This window comes from Pristiophorus japonicus, chromosome 6 (genome assembly GCF_044704955.1).
Source record: "Pristiophorus japonicus isolate sPriJap1 chromosome 6, sPriJap1.hap1, whole genome shotgun sequence".
Taxonomy (NCBI): Eukaryota; Metazoa; Chordata; class Chondrichthyes; family Pristiophoridae; genus Pristiophorus; species Pristiophorus japonicus.
Genome location: NC_091982.1, coordinates 113,604,867 through 113,626,661, shown reverse-complemented (window position 1 = coordinate 113,626,661; position 21,795 = coordinate 113,604,867). Strand labels below are relative to the sequence as shown.

Here is a 21,795-nt window from a genome sequence, read left to right as displayed (position 1 = left end):
AATGCACCATTTTGATTTTGTTTTAAATAACTTACTGGTAATTATCCTACATACACTCACAAGGCAAAGCACACCAAGTGTGGAGACATGGATGTCTGGCTTCTGGCTCACTCGCCCTCCCAAACCTGTCTCCGAACCTGGACATTTGTTGATGTGCCAAGCTGACTCCATGTCAACATTATCCCATCCCGGGACTTCTGATTTTAAATCTGGACTCCCTCCTATTGTTTCCACTCTTGTCCCACTTACGACCAGGATATGTGTGTCCTAATCTTGCTATGCAACCAGGCTTACGTAACTTGAGTTTTCTGTGTCTATTCATGTCTACGTTTAGGCTACAGCTCCGGATGCTTTTTTCTTTTCCATTTACCCATCTGAGATCCCTCTCTCCTGCCATCATGCCTCCTTTCAACTCTCCCTTCTCGGGTACCCTGCCATCCCAAATCCCTACCCCAACAATTCAGCACTCCTCGACTTTCCTATTCTCCTGTCGCCGTCCCAGACTTGACTCTTCAATCAGCCTACAGCTTCCCTCTGTGCCTCTCTTGGCATCCTCTGAAGGGCCCATTGAGGCACTCGTCGCTGCCTCCTTACAAGCAGAAATCCCAACTGAGCCACCCTACTCTCTCTCGCTGACTATCCCGCCCAGTGCACCCACTGGAGGATGATCTTGCCAACCTACTTCCTGTCCCACTCACCCCTTCCCAATGATGACCCTGTGGACTCTGCCAATGGATCAGCTATTGTCATCCCTCTTCAAATCTCCAACCAGCATGTCCGTTCACTTGTGAACAAGGCCCTTGCCATCCATGAGCTTATTGAGGATGATTGGATTATCATGGCCTTCATGGCAACCTGGCTGAGGGGTGATGACACCTTCCCCTAAATTAAGCCTCCTTGCCTGGCAATACCTTCCACCACTTGCCCTGCCAAAACTCTCTGGTGATAGTGTGGCACTTATCACCAAATTACATCTTGGTCAGTCTCCCTATGCCTCTGGCACCATCTCCTTCTTTAAGCATCTCACCTTATTCCACCCCTCTTTGCCTCTCATTTAAAATCCTCTTTCTCTACCATCCACCCAAGTACCATGACAGCTTTCTCACCGAGATATCGTCACTGCTTTCCACACGCAGTCTCTGCATTGAGTGACTTCGCATCCTCCACTGAGTGATTTCAACCTCCATCTCAACTCATCATGCTCTCTCTCATCCTATCCACTCTCAGTCTCTCCCCCCATATAAACTCCCCGACCCATATTCACCGCCACCCCCTTGACCTTGCTATTTCACGTGGCCTTGTGAATGTTTAAAAATGTATAGAGACATTGAAGTTGAGAACGAGGGAATTGTATAGGGATAGTATAAGCTAACAAAGAATTCATGGAGGAATAGCCATGACATCTCAGACTCGAGACTGCGAAATGTTACAACACTAACATGTATTGAAACAAAACCCACAGCTTGCAGAAAAACCTCAAGGTCTTATTAAATCATGTTATTAACCTGAAACATTAACAGAAGGTCCTTGTTTAAAATCAGACCATACTTAGGTCGGCTTATGAGTGGACAAAGGGAAAGAGGGATCTAAGAGGATAGGCTGAACTAGGATGTCACTCTAGCCCTATCTTGTTATCTTTTGCCGAAAATGTATAACCATCGTCCCTTTACAATGTAACGTCACTTATCCGTAGGGAGTGTGTACGCTCTATCGAGAGAGTATATCTTCTGTCTGATAAGTCTTGCCGGCCGGTAAAATAAAGACTGCTTTGTTCAAAGCACAAGAGGTATTCAACTCAGTAATTTTGCTGAACCAGATTGAGGTAAAAGAATCCAGGAATCAACATTTGGTGTCAGAAGTGGGATCTCAACGGACGACTGCCGAAAACTTGCGAATTAAGAGCCAGACTAGCCTTGGACGAGACGAGGGGAAAGTGGCCACTGGAGTGAGTATGATTTCAATACTGCTCCAGTTTCCCCCGGTTTCAAAAGTCTGAGGAAAGTTTAGCCACTCGCTGGTTCTCAGGTAGTGTCTGAACGAGATCCAGGAGAATCTGGTGAATACCTTTCAAACTTAGAATAGGGATAGAGATAGGGAAATTGCGCGATGACGCAAACCAAGCGGCGACTTGGAAAGATAGGTTATAGTTAGAGCTAGATAGGGACAGATAGGGAAAGAAAAGAGACTCTTGTGAACGTCTGTTTAAATAAGAAATGCTTCTGTGATTTTTACTGTAAAAAAAAAAGCCGGGGAGTTGTGGTTTGTTTTGTCTCCACCTACTTTTTCAAACAGAATGAAAGTTTTTTTAACCCTTCGTAGTGTTGTCCTGTATGTGGGAAGTTTAAGAGTGTGAACCATATTGAATTACGTATATTCGGATGATAAGTTACAGAGCCAGGAAATGCACAAAGGATAGGTTTGTTGAGTAAAAAAAGAAGAAAAAAATTACATGGTCCCGGTGGTTAAAAAAACTTGTCAAAAGAAAACGTTCAGAGAAGGCACAGCAAAACAACTGAGATGGATTCAAAAGGATTCAAAAAATATATATTATATTAAATAACACGACCTTGAGGCTGGAACAATTGAGATAACGAAAAGCAGTCCACAGCCTACGTGCCAGACTTCTCTCTAGTTATGGAAAAGACAAAAAAAAGTAACGTACTAAATAGGTGCTAAAAAAAAAATGTTCTGAGATTTTAAATTATGAGAAAAATTCCACTGCAGTCTAAAAAAAAATAAATCACTCCTGTCCAGTTGGCAGAAAAACTCCATTAAATTAGGGCTTTCATTGACTGATTGGATTTAAACTGCGCAGTGACGCGAAAGGATAGGGAAATTTGGAGACTAAAAGAAATTAAATAAGGCTCATAAGAAATCAAATTTAGAAAATTAGGCTCACAGGGAATTAAGTAAGGCTTATGGGGAATTAAATAGAGGATAGGTGTTCAAGTCAGGTGTGACGTCGACCTCGTATATCACTTGGCCCGTCTAGGCACTGATTGAATTTAAATCACGCAGCAACTTGAAAGGTAGGGTGAGAGGAGCGCGCGGCGGTGCGAACGCGCAGCAACGCGAGAGGTGCGGCGGCGCGAGCGTGCGGCCGAGTGAAGGAGGGCTGACGCAGACGCGCAGCAGCGTGGAACACGTAGCAGCGCGGGAACGTGCGGCGGCGCGAGCGCGCGGCCGAGTGAACGTGGGACGACAGGAACGCGCAGCAATGCGAACCGCGGGGTGATATCAAAGTCAGTGCTGGTTTCAGTAAGTCTCTGTTTATTTTAAGTGTTTTAAAGTGTTTTAAATCGCTAGGCGACGCGAACCGCGGGGCGACGCGGAAATCAGTGTTAGATTTAGTAAAGTCTTTGTTTATTTTAAGTGTTTTAAATCGCGCGGCGACGCGAACCGCTGGGCGACGCGGAAGTCAGTGTTAGCTTTAGTAAAGTCTGTTTATTTTGAGTTTGTTCAAAGTCAGTGTTAGTTTCAGTAAAGTCTGTGTTTATTTTAAGTTTGTTCAAATCGCACGACGACACAAACACGTAACGGCACGGTAATACGAGGGGCAGCGTGAAAATGGGTAATCAGTTGGATAGAACAACGGATGCGGATAGTCCGCTACAAAAGTTATGTGAGGAATTCCCTGAAAGAGCTGAAGACTTTAGAAAATTATCAGGAGCCCTGAACAAATTATTAGGAGATGACCAGTGGCCTCTAGGTGGCACTAGAAGCGTAGAGGTAGCAAAAAAAGCACAGGGATTGTCAAAAATTAAAAGATGCATCACTTCTGTCAAGTTGGCAAATAAATGCTATTAAATTGGGATTCTCATTGAAAGAGGGAACACCTGTTAAAACTGTAGACGTCTTAAAAAAAAAGAATGTGCGCACGAGAAACTTACTAAGAGATCCTCTGGGACCTCTGAGAAAGGTATTGACCGACTACGTAGTCAAATGGCTGGCTTTGTGTTAACCGAGGCTGATGATGAAATTGATGAGTGGTCACTGACTCAGCGCCCAACGGCGCCTCCCGCACCCCCTGGCCCCTTGCTCCAGTCCTCTTCCCAACACCCTCCACCTTACACTCCGGCGAGAGGAGTTAAAAATAACCCCATACCACCAAAACAACAAACCCAAACTGACTCCTCATCCTCCGATAGCGATTCGGATCCCCAGTTCACCAGCAATATAGCCGAAAGGACCAGATCTCACACTCGAAAGGGCAGAACTATATCTCGATATCACAGACAGTCCCGTAAATCTTCTAGTCAATCTACCAGTCCAAGTTGTGAAAAACGTAGCAAACACCCCGCCGATCGAGACGCAGAACTGTCAAGCAGTCAGACAGCTCCGAAACATCCTCCAACCTAGAAATGATTTCCAAGATCCCAAAATCCCGACACCAATTCCCTGTCAGAACAATGCCAAACCCTGATGCACAACAAGCTGCAGACCACCCCACTATAGATGTCTATGTGATCTTCGAACAACTATTCGATTGCTCACGCTATCCGGACAAATGGAAAGGGCAGTTAAATATTATTGGCAGGAAAAGAAAGGAGAGGGAGGAGGTGCGCCCCCAACCCGGGTCAAGACTGAATAAGAGCCGCCTCGGGTGGAAGGACCAAAACCCAACCCAAGGGGATACCAGATGGAACCGCAGTATTGCGTGCAGGGTTGGGTGGATAAACAGGGATCAAACACTCAAATGGCCCGGGCCCTGCTAATTACGGACTGCCCTACTGTCCCCGGCCTGGTATGGGAAGAGGTCGGGGCTGGGAAAGACGAGATGGATGCTTTATTTGTGGGCAAGAAGGACATTGCAATAGAAATTGTCCCTCCCGTCAGCACGAAAAAGGAAGAGGAGGAAGAGGAGGGGGGCAAGGGGGGAGAGGACGGGGATCTTACACTAACTTCTCCCAGAACAACCCCTTTGGCCAACCGTCCCCCGATTCGTATTGACTACGCAGCTTGATTGTGCAGGGACCCTCCCCGGATGACGAACCGATGATATTGTTAAAAATTCGGAATGAGTGGCAACCCTTCTTGATAGATACGGGAGCCTTCATGTCTTCTGTACAATCAAAGCTTAAACTCCCCGCCTTCACTGAAACACAAGGACTGTCAGGATTCCTGGGACAAGTCTCTACATTCCCGGTGTCAAAACCGGTTAAAATGGGTTACCAGGAAGAATTGGTGGAACATCGATTTGTTATCACAACCAATCTGGACTGTAACTTGATGGATAGAGACCTCCTCTGCAAATTCCAGTTGCATTTGGAGTGTGGAGATGATGGGATTATTGTAAAACAGGGAACCCTTAAGCGGCAGTATTATACCACTAGAACCCCTCAGTGGTGGTCTCTGGACCTGCCGCAGGCACCCTATCACGTGACCCTAGCATACGATCCCAGTGGAAATGGGAAGACCTCTTCACTCCAGCAATCGATGTCCCCCATGCTCAGAGGCAGAGCAAAACCTCACCTTTGCTTGGGCCAGGCACCAGAGAACAGACCAGTGCAGCACCTGAGGCACAGACCATCCATCACGACTGCGTGTCAATGATCCAACTGGGACGATCTAAAAATACCTTCCCAGCTCCAGTGGCAGGACTCCTGGGGAAGATCAATTTCATAGGTACCATTCTAGCGGTTGTGGCAGAATCACGGGAGAGAAGGATCAAGGCAGTCGACCTCGAGGACAGAGGCAAGATGGCGTTTCTGCTGCAGCGAGGGGCAGCGTGGTTGAAAAAAGAGCCCCACCACGCTAAAGATTTGGAAGTTATGGTGCGCCAGGCAATAGACGAGGCTGACCCTACCAGCCGGGATGTGCAAATACCTGACTATGTGGATCCTCATGTGTGGGCAGAGGACCCCTCCCAAGTGGGTTATACTCCGATTGAAATCCCAGTGCAGGGCAATGTGGACTGGCCCTCGATCCGACAGAACCCACTGAAATCACAGGCAATCCTAAACTGACCTTTCGGCACTGTACTGCAATTAATCCGGCCTGTTTTCTTACTGAGCCACCCCAAGATGAGGAAGAACCCAGTCATGATTGTTTATCTTTAATTTAAGAGGCCACATCAGTCAGGGAAGATTTAGTTGATATACCAATGGAAGATCCAGACTGTATTATGTATGTTGACGGAAGTTCTTCTATTAATCCAGAAGGTACACGAATCTCAGGATACACCATAGTAAACCAGGAGAATCAGGTCTTGGAATCTGCCGCTTTTGAAACCGCCTATTCTGCCCAACAAGCTGAACTATTCGCCCTCACCCGAGCCTGCATCTTGGCCAAAGCCCTCAAAGTCAATATCTATACCGACTCTAGGTATGCCTTTGGGGTGGCCCATGATCTGATTTGTTGCAAGCCCTCATGCTCCCCAAGCACATTGCCGTTGTTGAATGTACCATCCACACTACCGGAAATTCTCTGGTTGATATAGGGAATCGTTGTGCTGACCAAGAGGCCAAACAGGCCTCTCGTGACCAACAGATGGTAGTGCCCAAAATTATGAGTCAGACTAAAAATCCTGCGAAGGATAAGTTAGCCTCGGAAAAACCACTGCCAACCATCCAAGATGTTATAAAAGCACAGGAGGACGCTCCTGAAAAAGATAAACTGTTGTGGAAATATTATGCATGTACTTATGACAATGTTTCTAAACTCTGGACCACTCCCGTGGAACAGACTTGCATGTCTGATGAGTTGACTCTATGGATTATCGATTGTATGCATTTTGCTACTCATTGTGGAGCAAGAACCACGAGTGATACACTTTTGGCTACTTGGTGGCACCCTAGACTCTAGGCGCTCGCCCAGAACATCAGTAGTCGTTGCCTGGTTTGCCAGCAACATAATCTAGGGAAGGGAGTCCCCTGTGATTGGGGTAAAACACCCCTACCTGAAGGTCCCTTTGAGACATTCCAGTTGGACTACATTGAGTTGCAAAAAGTTCAGTGTTACAAATATGTGTTAGTAATAGTAGATGTGTTTAGCAGATGAATTGAAGCCTACCCTAACCTGGACAATAAGGCTCAAACTGTTGTTAAGGTGTTAATGAGGGAAATTGTTCCTAGATCTCAGCTCGACTGATGACCACCTATGTTCTTTCTCTGACTCAGGCTCTGCGACTAGCTCACAACCAGGTTCAAGATGCTCACCTCGACCTCCCAGTTTTACCCGAATTGTCCCTCGTGGCACCAGGGAAGTATGGATTCGGAAGGGATTAGAGCCACAATGGGAGGGGCCTTTTCAGGTGTTACTCACGACCCCCACTGCAGCCAAGATTGAGGGGAAAAGTGCCTGGGTTCACCTGCACCACTGCAAGCTCACCACCCCCTAACGAACCTATTTTGCTGGTTATTCTAATTCCTGTTTATGTTCCAGACTTCCTCTTCTCCATAGTTGAACAAGGCCGTTGGCATCCTAATTGGAACGTGGACCAGTTTGAACTTTTACCCGTAGTGATAGACAGCCAGCTACACCGACGGTGACCTGAGAAGAGAGACGGGAAAACTGAACTCTTTTAATCAGCAAAATAATTGGACTATTTATCTGAATCCTGAGCCATAAGATGAAACTGTCTGTATGCCACAGTCTGTATAATAGTGTTGATATATGACAGTTTTGGCGCATGGGAGGGGAGACAGAGACGAGAGCTCCATGTAAACACCTTTTTGTACATGTCTTATGTTTATGCGCAAAATGGGAACTTTTCTAGATGTTGGGTGTGTTCACATTCCCTATACATTCCAAAGGGGGAATTCCTTTGCGCCCCGTTCCACTAACCCTAACTGAGACTGTCAGATGGAATCAGAGCCACACTATCACGAGAGGAGGGGGGCCAATACAATACTGCTGAAGCTCTGGAGGGCATCACAGCTGAAATGGTAGCAATAAGGACCGTAGCATTACAAAACCGAATGGCCCTCAATTACCTTTTAGCTGAGAAAGGGGGAACGTGTGCCCTGATAGGATCTGAATGTTGCACTTACATTCCTGATAGTTCAGAAAACATAACCAATCTCGCTGATCACATAAGAAGGAAGGTGAAGAAGTTATCCACACCAGCAGAAGGATCTAGCTGATTTGATTGGCTATCAGATGGATCTTGGAGATCCTATCTAATTGTTGGTTGCCTTAACCTTTGTTGTAAAGTAATGATGGCAAGGTTAGCAAACCCTCTTGTGGTCAAGGGCTCCCGAGTTATGATCCAACGAACTACTCGACACTAACAACAATATGATTCAGGAAATAGAGTGTGAACGGATGAATGCGATACTCCTAGAATGATCCTAAGTGTTTTCATGGAATGATAAAAGGGGGGAATGTGAATGTTTAAAAATGTATAGAGACATTGAAGTTGAGAACGAGGGAATTGTATAGGGACAGTATAAGCTAACAAAGAATTCATGGAGGAATAGCCATGACATCTCAGACTCGAGACTGCGAACTGTTACAACACTAACATGTATTGAAACAAAACCCACAGCTTGCAGAAAAACCTCAAGGTCTTATTAAATCATGTTATTAACCTGAAACATTAACAGAAGGTCTTTGTTTAAAATTAGACCATACTTAGGTCGGCTTATGAGTGGACAAAGGGAAAGAGGGATCTAAGAGGATAGGCTGAACTAGGATGTCACTCTAGCCCTATCTTGTTATCTTTTGCCGAAAATGTATAACCATCGTCCCTTTACAATGTAACGTCACTTATCCGTAGGGAGTGTGTACGCTCTATCGAGAGAGTATATCTTCTGTCTGATAAGTCTTGCCGGCCGGTAAAATAAAGACTGCTTTGTTTAAAGCACAATAGGTATTCGACTCAGTAATTTTGCTGAACCAGATTGAGGTAAAAGAATCCAGGAATCAACAGCCTCACCACTCCCATTATGTCAATCACAGAGGTGGCCATCTCTGATCACTTCTTTGTATCACTCTCCACCCACATCTCCCATTCCCACTTTCTTCTGTGGCTGCCCCTGGAAAAAAAACTCTCCCAATTCACTTACAAAATCCCAACGGTCCAGCCTTTGCCCCTCCATTCATCACAACATTTCTGCAGCTATCGATCTGCTCAACCACACCTTGACCTCCACCTTTGATGCTCCAGTCCCAATTAAAAATATTACTCTCGCTCTCATCTTGGTTATTCCCCCAAGTATGGCCCTCATTTCCACTCCCTCAAGTTCAAGGGATGCAGACTTGCACGTATATGGCGGACAACTGGTTTGGACATTCATCGCCAGATCTGGCTGGACCACATAATGCACTGGGTCCTCCTCTCCTCTGCCAAAACAGCTCACTATTCCGGGATCATCCTGGAATGAAAAGATAATCTCAGGCTACTTTTCTCCACTACAAGCCATCTTCTTAAACCCTTCTCCCTGCCTCCTCCACATTCACTTCCAATAACAGGTACAAGGAACCCATGGATTTCTGTCACCAAGATTAAGACCATCCATTGTCACTGCCGCTTCCCTCCCTCCCATCCCCTAGCCCACTGTGCCAAACTTCCTTTAAGTTTACCCACTGCCCCAGCCCTGAACTTGCATCTTTCTCTAGTTACATAGAAAATAGGTGCAGGAGTAGGCCATTCGGCCCTTCAAGCCTGCACCACCATTCAATATGATCATGGCTGATCATGCAACTTCAGTACCCCATTCCTGATTTCTCTCCATACCCCTTGATCCCTTTAGCCATAAGGGCCACATCTAACTCCCTTTTGAATATATCTAACGAACTGGCCTCAACAACTTTCTGTGGTAGAAGGTTCACAATTGAGTGAAAAAGTTTCTCCTCATCTTGGTCCTAAATGGCTTACCCCTTATCCTTAGACTGTGAGCCCTGGTTCTGGACTTCCCCAACATTGGGAACATTCTTCCTGCATCTAACCTGTCCAATCCCGTCAGAATTTTATACGTTTCTATGAGATCCCCTCTCATTCTTCTAAATTCCACTGAATATAAGCCTAGTCGATCCAGTCTTTCTTCATATGTCAGTCCTACCATCCCTGGAATCAGTCTGGTGAACCTTCGCTGCACACCCTCAATAGCAAGAACGTCCTGCCTCAGATTAGGAGACCAAAACTGTACACAATATTCCACGTGAGGCCTCACTAAGGCCCTGTACAACTGCAGTAAGAACTCCCTGCTCCTATATTCAAATCTGCTCGCTATGAAGGCCAACATACCATTTGCCTTCTTCACCGCCTGTTGTACCTGCATGCCAACTTTCAATGACTGATGTACCATGACACCCAGATCTCGTTGCACCTCCCTTTTTCCTAATCTGTCACCATTCAGATAATATTCTGCCTTCCTGTTTTTGCCACCAAGGTGGATAGCCTCACATTTATCTACATTATACTGCATCTGCCATGCATTTGCCCACTCACCTAACCTGTCCAAGTCACCCTGCAGCCTCTTAGCATCCTCCTCACAGCTCACACTGCCACCCAGCTTAGTATCATCTGCAAACTTGGAGATATTACATTCAATTCCTTTGTCTAAATCATTAATGTATATTGTAAATAGCTGGTGTCCCAACACTGAACCTTGCAGTACCCCACTAGTCACTGCCTGCCATTCTGAAAAGGACTCGTTTATCCCTACTCTTTGCTTCCTGTCTGCCAACCAGTTCCCTATCCACATCAATACATTACTCCCAATACCATGTGCTTTAATTTTGCACTAATCTCGTGTAGTTTCTCTCCTGTCTCTCTTCATGCCCTCTCCAAGCTCAACTTGTCTACAAGACTCATCTCTTGCTCACTCGACCCTATTCCCATTAACTGGTGACCCCCATGTTAGCTGATATTGTTAACAGTTCTATATCCTCGGGTACTGTCCCCCTCCCCTTCAAATCTGTCATCATCACCCTCTCCTCAAAAAAAAAACCCTTGACCCCTCCATCCTTGCACACTACTACCCCATCTCCAACCTCCCTTTCCTCTCCAAAGTCCGTCAAACCTGCTGTCGTATCCCAAATCTGTGCCCATTTTTCTTTGAACTCCATGTTTGAATTCCTCCACTCAGGTTTGCGCCCCTGCTACAATACCAAAACAGTTCTGATCAAAGTCACAAATGACTGCGACTGTGCTAAACTATCCTTCCTTGTCCTTTTCAATCTGTCTGCAGTCTTTGAAACGGTTGACCACACCATCCTCCTCTTCAGGTACTGTCCCTCTATCCTTCAAATCTGCCACCATCAACCCTCTACTTGGTCCTCCAACTGGGGGGGACTGCACTCGCCTGGTTCCATTCTTATCTATCCAGTCATAGCCATAGAATCGCCTCCAATGGCTTCTCTCTTCCCACTCCTGCACCATTATCCTTGGCCCCCTCTTATTTTTCATCGGCATGCTGCCCCTCGGTGACATCATCCAAAAACCCATCAGGTTCCACATATATGCTAACGACACCTAGCTCTACCTCACCACCACGACTCTCATCCCTTCCACTGTCTCTAAATTGTCAAACTGCTCGTCCGATATCCAGTACTGGCTGAGCAGAAATTCCCTCTAACTAAACATTGTGAAGACCAAAGCCATTGTTTTCAGTTGCCGCCAAACTTCATTCCCTAGCCACTTACTCCATCCCTCTCCCTGGCAACTGTTTGAAGCTGACCAGACTGTTCGCAACCTTGGCGTCATATCTGACCACGAGATGAGCTTCTGACCACATAACCACACCATCACGAAGAGCGCGATTTCAACCTCCGTAACATTTCCTGAGTCCATCTCTGCTTCAGCTCATCCATTGCTGAAGCCCTCATCCAATGCCTTTGTTACCTCTAGACTTGACTATTCCAACACACTCCTGACTGGCCTCCCATGTTCTACTGTCCATAAACTGGAGGTCATCCAAAGCTCTACTGCCCATGCCCAAACTCCCACCAAGTAATGTTCACCCATCACCCTTGTGCTTGCTGACCTTCATTGACTCCCAGTTAAGTAATGCCTCGATTTTTAAATTCTTATCCTAGTTTTCAAATTCCTCCATGGCCTCGCCCCTCCCTATCTCTTTAATCTCCTTCAGCCCCAAAACCCTCCGAGATATCTGCACTCCTCTAACTCTGGCCCCTGATTTGAATCGCTCCACCATTGGCAGCTGTGCCTTCAGCTGCCAAGGCCCCAAGCTCTGGAAAACCTCTCTGCCCTCCTTAAAAGCTACCTCTTCGACCAAGTTTTTGATTATCTGCCCTAATATCTGTAGCTCAGTGTCAAATTTGTTTTGAATAACACTCCTGTGAAGCACCTTGGGACATTTTACAACATTAAAGGTGCCATGCTTGTCCCACGGTGCTTTTTACAGCAAGTCATATGATGCACCATTTGATAATGACATGTGCTGCACCTTTTAACACTCGATGTATTGTTTAGCTGCTATGATGGAGCTGTGTTTCAGGTGTCCCATTGCTTTAAGGCATCAATTAATTGCTGCTAGTGAGGGAGATCTGGCGATGCTGGTAAATTTTCAGCTTCAGGATAAAACCTCCATAAAATGACACCCTTCCTTTGAAAAAAAATTATTTTTGATTATTTGAAGGGTCATGGCAAGACCATATTACATTTTTGGTAAGTAAATACAGTTAAGTGCATGGAACTTATAGTATCATCTTAAAATTTCAGAAACAGTGCAGCTACTTTGGAACTTGGGTTAGAAGAGATAGGGAGCTTCTTCCACCCACCCTCCTTCGCCCCGCCCCTCGCTGTGGCATCAGTAAGGGACGGGATTGGCCAACAGCAAGTACACCTGTATGATGCAGCCATACTTGCTATGAAAAAGCCATAAGAGGGGCTTTCACAATTCCATTTCCTAATCGAAACCTGCAAGCACTGCTGCCATTAGGTAAACAGCAAAACAACAAAGACACACCTGTACAGTTAAATTTATTTTAATCTTCTGCCACTTTGGCCAGACCAGATCATCGCCTTTCCCTCATCCCAATGCAGATGATGCTCCGAAAGTCCAATACTCCAATTGGCTGCAGGAAAATACCACAGGTGCCCATCCCTTTAATGCAAATAACCCCATCCACGAGATTTGGGACAGGGTCAAGGCAGGAGAGACTGACAGGTTGAAGTTTCACCCATCCTTCCCCAGCATAGCACATTTGCCTAACTGGAATTTCTAGACTTGGAACAGAGTTCATTCTTTGGCCACTGATATCCCCTCCACGAGACGATTTTCACATTCATAGTTCTCTTCATGCAACAAACCATTCACCAGAGGTCAGCCAGAATCATTGCTCGTTTATTCACAAATGCAACTCCTGACCAGCTCCATTACAACACAAACATTTATACATATTGATAGATCATCACGCAGTTAAATGAAGGGTTAGTGAATATCTTCACATACATATTCAACTGTTCTCATTTTATTTGTAGAGCTGTTATTTAATTATTGCAATACACATGTTGTCAACAGACATTTCTCCAGAGATAAATAGGAATAAGTGCAAATACAAGAAAGCGGAAATAAAAACAGAAAATGCTGCAAATACACAGCAGAGCAATCTACATCGTGGAAAGCAAACACACTATGATGTTTCGGGTTGAAGGGTACATGCTTGTACTATCAAAACCTGGCTTTTCTCCACAGATGCTGATTGCCTTGCTGCACATTTCCAGCAGTTTTTGGTTTTCCTCAAAAGATATTAGATTGGTGAAGAAATAAGAACAATTTAGTGCCATCTACTAAAAGTGATGTTGTAAATATTTACTGTATACTGATGAACAAGCTTCAGAACTGACTCCTCCCCAAACCTGCTCTAATTAACATCAGGAGTATGATTCCAATACAAAGGAGACTTGGGATACAAAGGAGACTTGGGATACAGTTGTCGAGTCCCCAACATTGCCTCAGTGCCCGAGAATTGTGCATCCCCCCTCTATTTCATAAGAACTAGCAACAGCTCTCGAGAATTTTGAAATATTATGAGACCAAGTGACTGGCAATTGAAAGTTTTGCTGAGATGTTTGTAGCAGTAGTGAATGCCAATTAATGGATTGCCAATTACAACACTTGGGATATTTGTTTAAAGAAAGTGTGTTTATAGTATAGTTCATTATTCTAATTGAACAATTGTTAGTTTAAGGTTGAAGACAGGTTGCTACTTTATCAGCACAGTATCAGGTCATGTTGTTCAATCAGGTTTTCATTACCATACAATGGACTAAGCCTTTGGCACTTTCATTAAAATATTTATAGCCTTTTCTCACCAAAGGCCAGCTTATGGTTAAATGGGTCAATGAGTTTACTTGCTGAACACTTACAAAACCAATACTGTTAATTAGGATTAGTGTCTGCATTCTTAATGAAGGGTACTTGTCGGTCTCCTTAATATGCATTTATGTGCAAAAAAAAAATTCTATGTGGAACTTATTAAAAGTTTCATTTTATTTTAAAAACTTTGCATCTTCATTGCACTGAGGTTAGTGACTGAAATACAAGTTTTCAGCTGAGCTGAGCCCCGCTATCCCCAGTAGTGAAAGTAAGGACCACCAAAGGTGAAGACTGCTGGCACACAGATATGCACGGTTTCAAAAACAATAAACTCGGGAACATTATTTATTTATCTACATTAAGTTGCTTTAGCTGTGTACTGAAGGCATTGTAAGGAATTGAGTGATTGGATAAATGAAGTACTTTACTTGCCAGCTGAGCATAATTGGACTACATACGTGTTTGGCAAACTGAAAATTATGGTATGCTCTCAACTAGCATAATATGGTCAAACAACACGAAAACCATTATGAAATGGGATGGAATGAAATGAAACAAATTAAGAAATTGAAACAAGCTGGGAGTCTGTTTTTGGCTATCAGTTGTTTGGTGGATTGCAGCATTCAGCACTGTTTTGTTTAGCATGTTACCTGAAACCAAATACATCATACGCCACATTTTAACATGCTCACTAAATATCTTTAAATCTTACTAAGTAAAAGCATTATCTGTAAATGAACAGAGATGTACCTTGGTGATATATAGGCACATTTAATTTGTTTAAAGAGTATCCTGAGCAGCCGTCCAATATACTGACCCAAAACCGACACAGCTCAAAATGAGGGGACTGCAATTTGAGCATTAGTTCTGGCTTTGATTCAAATTTGTAATCTTCTGATAGGGAGGGCGCCACTTCACAATGGAGTTAAATGCTGCCGTCTACTATACTTAAATTTGATGAGGTCTGTAGGTGGTTTTCCAGCTCCTTGTGTAATACTGAGAAGCAGGATTAATCTGTCGGAGACAGATGTTGTACAACTATTTGGCTTAATGAAATATCATTGCTCTTGTAGAATACTGTGTGGAAAACCCCAACAAATGGAATGGATTTATTCCATGTATATGATCTTTGTTGAATCTTATGCATTTAAATGATTCAGGTTTTATATCTTCCTTGTCGTTTTGGTGAAAAATCTGTATTTTGTCTCTTCCTCTTCTACTTTTCTTAAAACAATTCTCTTGCTTCAAGGTCGCACTAATATATATTTACCCTCAAGCTCAAAATACGAATTTGATAAATTTACCATCAATTAAGTATGCCCAAAAGATGAAGGTAAATCTGATTTTAAATATAGCTTAAAAATAAAATTTTCTAGGTGAGCCTGCTCATAAATTTGAATATCAGTCAGCTAAATTCAAAAAGGAACTTTCAAAGATGCACATAACTGAACAATTCACAATATATTTTTGTCTGAATTGTGTACCTTGACTCCTCCTTCAAACATCCAAACATGTCTTGGGGACATATCCTGAATGAAGCTGGTTTTTGTACATCATACGTTTATGTAGCATTCAAAGGGACTATTAACAAGTTAAAACTAAAAAAAATGCTTAGTGCTGTCACATCTCATCAATCATTTGGAGTCAAAACAGGTACTGGACAGGTTAGTAATGTCAAGAGGAAACAGTAAACTTTATTTAAACCAAAACATTTGGTGTTAATTCTTTTGATTCCTAGAGGATGGTGTCGTAATGCAGCTGTAAAGAAATACTGCAGGAACTACAAAAAGGCAGGCCAATTTCTTACAGAATATAAATTAAAATATTTCAACTAGTGCAGTTCTGTTTTGACAACTCATAAGATTTTAAAGTAAAAGTTTATTTGTTTTTGAGTGGAGCTTGATTTAGCATTGAAACGCCCTCAATTTCTCATGATTTCCAATTTAATTTTACTAACGCTACCTGGTCATTCGATTGTCTCTCGCAAGTATTTGATAGTAGTTACAGTAAGAAGTGATAAAGTACTTTGGAAAGTACTGGCACAAAATATCAAATTTACTTCACCTCTCAAACATGCTTTTAAATAAAGTAATAACCAAATATATGTTACAATCAATTATTTATATTAACACAGCTATGTTAATTTATGCTTTCTTTGATTAAATGGCAGGTGCTGATGACGATACACTAGTCTGAATGAATTACTGAGGCCAACTGTAATGGAGCTGAATTAACATTAGTAAAGAGTTATAAACCTGGAATGATTCAGTACCAACTGCACCTCTTGACTCAGTTCACTAAAAGGGCAGATTTGAACTAACCTTTCAAGCCAATACGTTTCAAAGGTAGTGCCTCTTGTTATTTAAATAAAATACTAATCAATCAATTAAAACTGACAGAGGAACTAAGCTTTGCAGTGGATTAGGCACTGGTCTTCCAACTTTGGAGACATGAGTTCAAATCTTGCCTAGGCTGATAAGACCCTTATAACGAGCAGACATGGGAGACTTTCACCCTGTGAAAGGAGTTTGAGCAGCACCAGCCGAAACTTCCATTAACTAGGGATTGTATTTTGGTAGGAAGAATAGGGAGGTCACTTATTACTTGGAAGGTGCGAGTCTAGTGGGGTAGATGGGGTAGAGGAGCAAAGGGATCTTGGAGTACAAATACACAAATCACAAGGTTGCAAGGCCATAAAAAAGGCAAACCAAGCACTAGGGTTTATTTCTCGAGGTTTAGAATTGAGAGAGTGCAAAGATTTCCAAGGGTGATACCAGAAATACGAGAGTCTACATATCAGGAAGGGATGAACAGGCTGTGTCTCTTTTCTCTTGAGAAAAGGGTGAGAGGTGACCGAATAGAGGTATTTAAAATTATGAAAGTTTTGATAGAATGGATAGAGAGAATGTTTCCACCTGTGGGGAAGAATATAAGAACATAAGAATTAGAAGCAGAAGTAAGTCATTCTGCCCCTCAAGCCTGCTCCGCCATTCAATAAGATCATGGATCTTCTACCTCAACTCTACTTTCCTGCACTGTCCCCATACCCCTTGATTTCCTAATATTCAAAAATCTATAGATCTCTGTCTTGAATATACTCAAAGACTGATCCTGCACAGCCCTCTGGGGTAGAGAATTCCAAAGATTCACCATCCTGAGTGAAGAAGTTTCTCCTCATCTCAGTCCTAAATGGCAGACCCCTTATTCTGAGACTGTGACCCCTGGTTCTAGACTCTCCAGCCAGAGGAAACATCCTCCCTGTATCTACCCTGTCAAGCCCTGTAAGAATTTTGCATGATTCAATGAGATCACCTCTCATTCTTCTAAACTCGAGAGAATATAGGCCAAATCTGCTCAATCTCCTCATAGGACAACCCCCCCCCATCCCAGGAATCAGTCTGGTGAACTTGCGTTGCACTCCCTCTATGGCAAGTATATCCTTCCTTAGGGAAGAAGACCAAAACTGTACACAATACTCCAGGTGTGGTCTCACCAGGGCCCAATATAATTGCAGTAAAATATCTTTACTCATATTCAAATCCTTTTATAATAAAGGCCAACATACCATTTATTTTCTTAATTACTTGCTGTATCAGCATGTTAACTTGCAGTGATTCGTGTACAAGGACACCCAGGTCCCTCCGAACACCAACATTTCCCAATCTCTCACCATTTAAAAAATACTCTGCTTTTCTATTTTTACTACCAAACTGGATAACTTCACATTTCTCCACATTATATTCCATTTGTCATGTTCTTGCCCATTCACTTAGCCTGTCTATATCACCTTGAAGCCACTTTGCATCCTCCTCACAACTTACATTCCCACCTAGCTTTGTATCATCAGCAAACTTGGATATATTACATTTGCTCCCCTCATCCAAATCATCAATATAGATTGTGAATAGCTGGGGCCCAAGCACCAATCCTTGCGGCACTCCACTAGTTACAGCCTGCCAACCCGAAAATGACCCGTTTATTCCTACTCTTTGTTTTCTGTCCAAGAGCATAACTAGAGGCCATTGATATAAGATAGTCACCAAGAAATCGAATAGGGAATTCAGAAGAAACATCTTCACCCAAAAAGAGTGGTGAGAATGTGGAACTCGCTACCATGGGGAGTGGTTGATGCGAATAGTATAGATGCATTTAAGTGGAGGCTAGACAAGCATATGAGGCAGAAGGGAATATAGGGTTATGCTGATAGATTTAGATGAGGAAAGACAGGAGGAGGTTCGAGTGGAATATAAACGACGGCACGGATGGGTTGGGCCGAATGGCCTGTTTCTGTGTCGTACATCCTATGAAATCCAATGTAACTCTGCATCAAGTAGGCAACGTCACCCAGCTAGGCCAAAGGGTGGTTTGGCTAAGAAATGGCTAAAATAGCATGCTGGGCTGTAGAGGACACTCTTCCAGCACTATTGCTGAGGGAGCACAGCTTTCTTCTACATTTTTACTGTGTTCTCCATGACTTGCTTTATGCTGACACCGAGTGTCTGAAATGGAAGTGTTCTATCACTCAGCTTAATAAGCAACAAAGAAAAATGGAAAAAGTTGATGGACCAAAAAGAATTCCATGTCAATTATAATTCAAATTAAACGATGTGGAGATGAAGCACAACGGTCAACATATAATAGTCCCAGGAACAAAGTACATTAAGATTAAAATGAGAGCATATAGGGGCTGGCAGTTTATTTTCTTGTTTACTACTGATTTACTGCCTTCTCCTATGATCCCCTATTGAAACTTGCAGAAATGGTTTCTAAAATACAAATTTATTACAACAGTCTACTCGTCATCCTCCGCAGAGACTCGTCAATCCACTTTATTTTTAAATTTCTCTTTCTCCAAGGTTCTTTTTCTGGACATTGAATCAATAAAGGCTGCGTAGGAAACAAGCAAATGAACACGTCTGCATCTACATTTAAATTATTTTTAACTAAATTCATTTCAGAATGCTTGCTTTCCATAATCATTTTAAAAGAATGAAAAACACAGATTGGGTAATTATAATTATAATCTCCCACCATTTTGAGATGAAGAATTCTCTGGAATCAAAATCAAATGATGTTAGTTCAAAAAGTAGTCAAAATGCTTATTATTTTGTGCCTTCATCAAGCAGGTAAGGAACAGTACCTTGACAGCCTGCTCTTTTTTAATTCCCTCCATAATGTCCACTGGTTCTTTGATAATGGCATCTGGGGTTTCTGCTGCCACATCTTCAATGTTCACCCCTCCGTGACTGCTGCCAATAAGAACTGGACCCTTCGAGAAAAACACACAGAAAATATTAGCAAACACTTCTCTAGGACTGACTTTAAAAAAAAATATATAGATAGAAATAATTCTCCTTCAGGTCCTGTAGTTAAATGCATAGTATGGTATGACACTAAGTCATCCAGATTGGAAAGGTTTTTAGTTTGGGGGAGGGGTGGAAAATTGGGAAAAAGGGAAATAAAATTTCCACCAAGGTCCCCCCCTCCCACCTCATTCCGGATCACTATCCAGCCATACTTACTGGAAGTGCGTATATGTGGATTACAGCTGATGACTTGCAAAGCTGTGATGACCCCGGACAACACTCGGTACCAATGTTCATTTGGGTGAGGTACAGGGAGGTGCTCAGGACCCATGTAACTGTACCCCAGCATGAATTCAACTCTTTCAGAAGAGTGGAGAAAAATTGCCAGAGAAAATTGGTAAGAACACCCCCTACCCAAAAAAACAAAAACAGGATGGGTTAGTTGGTAAAGGCATCACCAGGTTTGTACAAAGCCGGATAGAGCAAAAGATCCCAAGTTTGATTCAATGATCTATTCTGAGCTAGCTGTTCTGAGTCAGGTTAGCAGTGCTATAATTCATTCCAGTGTTCTGGGGCTATGAAAGGGAAAATTCAGCCAGGATACTTCCTACTGATCACGGCCATATGAGCCCTGCTTGAAAGTGTTTGCGTGCAAACTTTTAAGTGAGTGCAGGATCATGTCCTTCATCGTCGAATAGCCTTCTGACACTTGATTTTATGCTCTCGCTTGTGGCAAAAACCACTCTGTTGAATTCGGAGAAAACCAATCAAGCTAATATTAAAATTCTGGGAAAACTGACTCAGAGAAAAATGAGTTAAATAAAGGACTAGTGAAACTGCCAACTATTTCCAATCAGTGCCAGGCAAATCTACTCAAGCCAAGGTCATCAGTATGGATGGGTCTAGGTAGTATTGTCTAGGTAGTTAAGGAATACTTGAGAGTGTCCCCTAGGCCATTTCCATCTAATGTCTCATTATTTTAAATTTAAGGCATCTAACAAGCTACCGAGTCACCACTGACTAATTAAAAACCTAATTGATAGTCCTTGACTAATCTGTCCAAAATGAAAGAAATGTTGGGCCCAAATTTGGCCCTCCAGTTTTTCGACGCACTTACCTGAGGTGCGGCAACTTTCTGCTTTCAAAACAGCGCCGAAAATATATCGCCATATTCTCCCCGCTTTGTGGACCGTCCTAATGCTTGGCGTGGTGCAGCAATCACAGTGGGGGGGGGGAGGGGCGGAGCTAGGGCCTTGCGCCTAAGAGTGTGCCGGCAGCTGTCCGCATGCGCAGTAGAGCGTTCGTGCATGCACAGTAGCTCCTCCCATGATGATGCAGCGTGGGACCCAATGCGTCCCACCCCTATCCCGGGCCAAGTGGTCTGCTGCACAGGCCGGCCACTGCCTTCCCGTCTCTGGGAGCGTGAATGATGATTCGCCTCTCTGTCAATTATGAAGAAAGTCAAGTGAAAGACTCACGGATAGTTTCAGTCCTATTCTCAGTGGAGATGAGCTTACAGCATAAAATGAGCTCATCTATCCTAAATAGAGCTAACTGCCAGACTCATTTAGAAACTATCAGTACTTCGAGCGTGGGGCATGGAAACCTGCACTGCGATGAAACCTGCTTGAAGATGTAGTTGAGGTGCATTGTTGGAACAATTCTGTAGGTTGATCAAGTGATACTTGGCCTGGAGGTGCTCAATGTTGTCACTAGACGTAAAGATAAAATGTGGCTAATGGAAAAGCAGAGCAAACCTCGGTGAAGGGAACGGTGTGAATTACCTTCAGATCATCCTAGCCTGCAACATATAGCTGCCATACTGTTTTTTTATTAATAGGTGTTAAATGTAATGTAGTTGAATATACACAGTTCTGATAGCAAATGGCAGTGATTAAATGTTGCACCAAATTCATTTAGAAACACAGAAACATGGAAATTAGATGCAGGAGTAGGCCATTCGGCCCTTCGAGCCTGCACCACCATTCAATAAGATCATGGCTGATCATTCCCTCAGTACCCCTCTCCTGCTTTCTCTCCATACCCCTTGATCCCCTTAGCCGTAAGGGCCATATCTAACTCCCTCTTGAATATATCCAATGAACCGTCATCAACAACTCTCTGCGGAAGGTAATTCCACAGGTTAACAACTCTCTGAGTGAAGAAGTTTCTCCTCATCTCAGTCCTAAATGGCCTAACTCTCATCCCAAGACTGTGTCCCCTGGTTCTGGACGTCCCCAACATCGGGAACATTCTTCCCG

At 43.4% G+C, this 21,795-nt stretch overlaps 1 protein-coding gene across 1 annotated transcript in view; it reads right to left on the bottom strand.

The window, feature by feature from the left end:
- The window catches only part of LOC139265760 (succinate--CoA ligase [ADP-forming] subunit beta, mitochondrial-like), a 159,246-nt gene that overhangs the window by 60,067 nt on the left and 77,384 nt on the right, over positions 1 to 21,795 (bottom strand). The window contains exon 5 of the mRNA XM_070883129.1: positions 19,369 to 19,497. Coding sequence (XP_070739230.1) covers positions 19,369 to 19,497 — 129 coding nt within the window. The remainder of the gene's footprint in view (positions 1 to 19,368; positions 19,498 to 21,795) is intronic.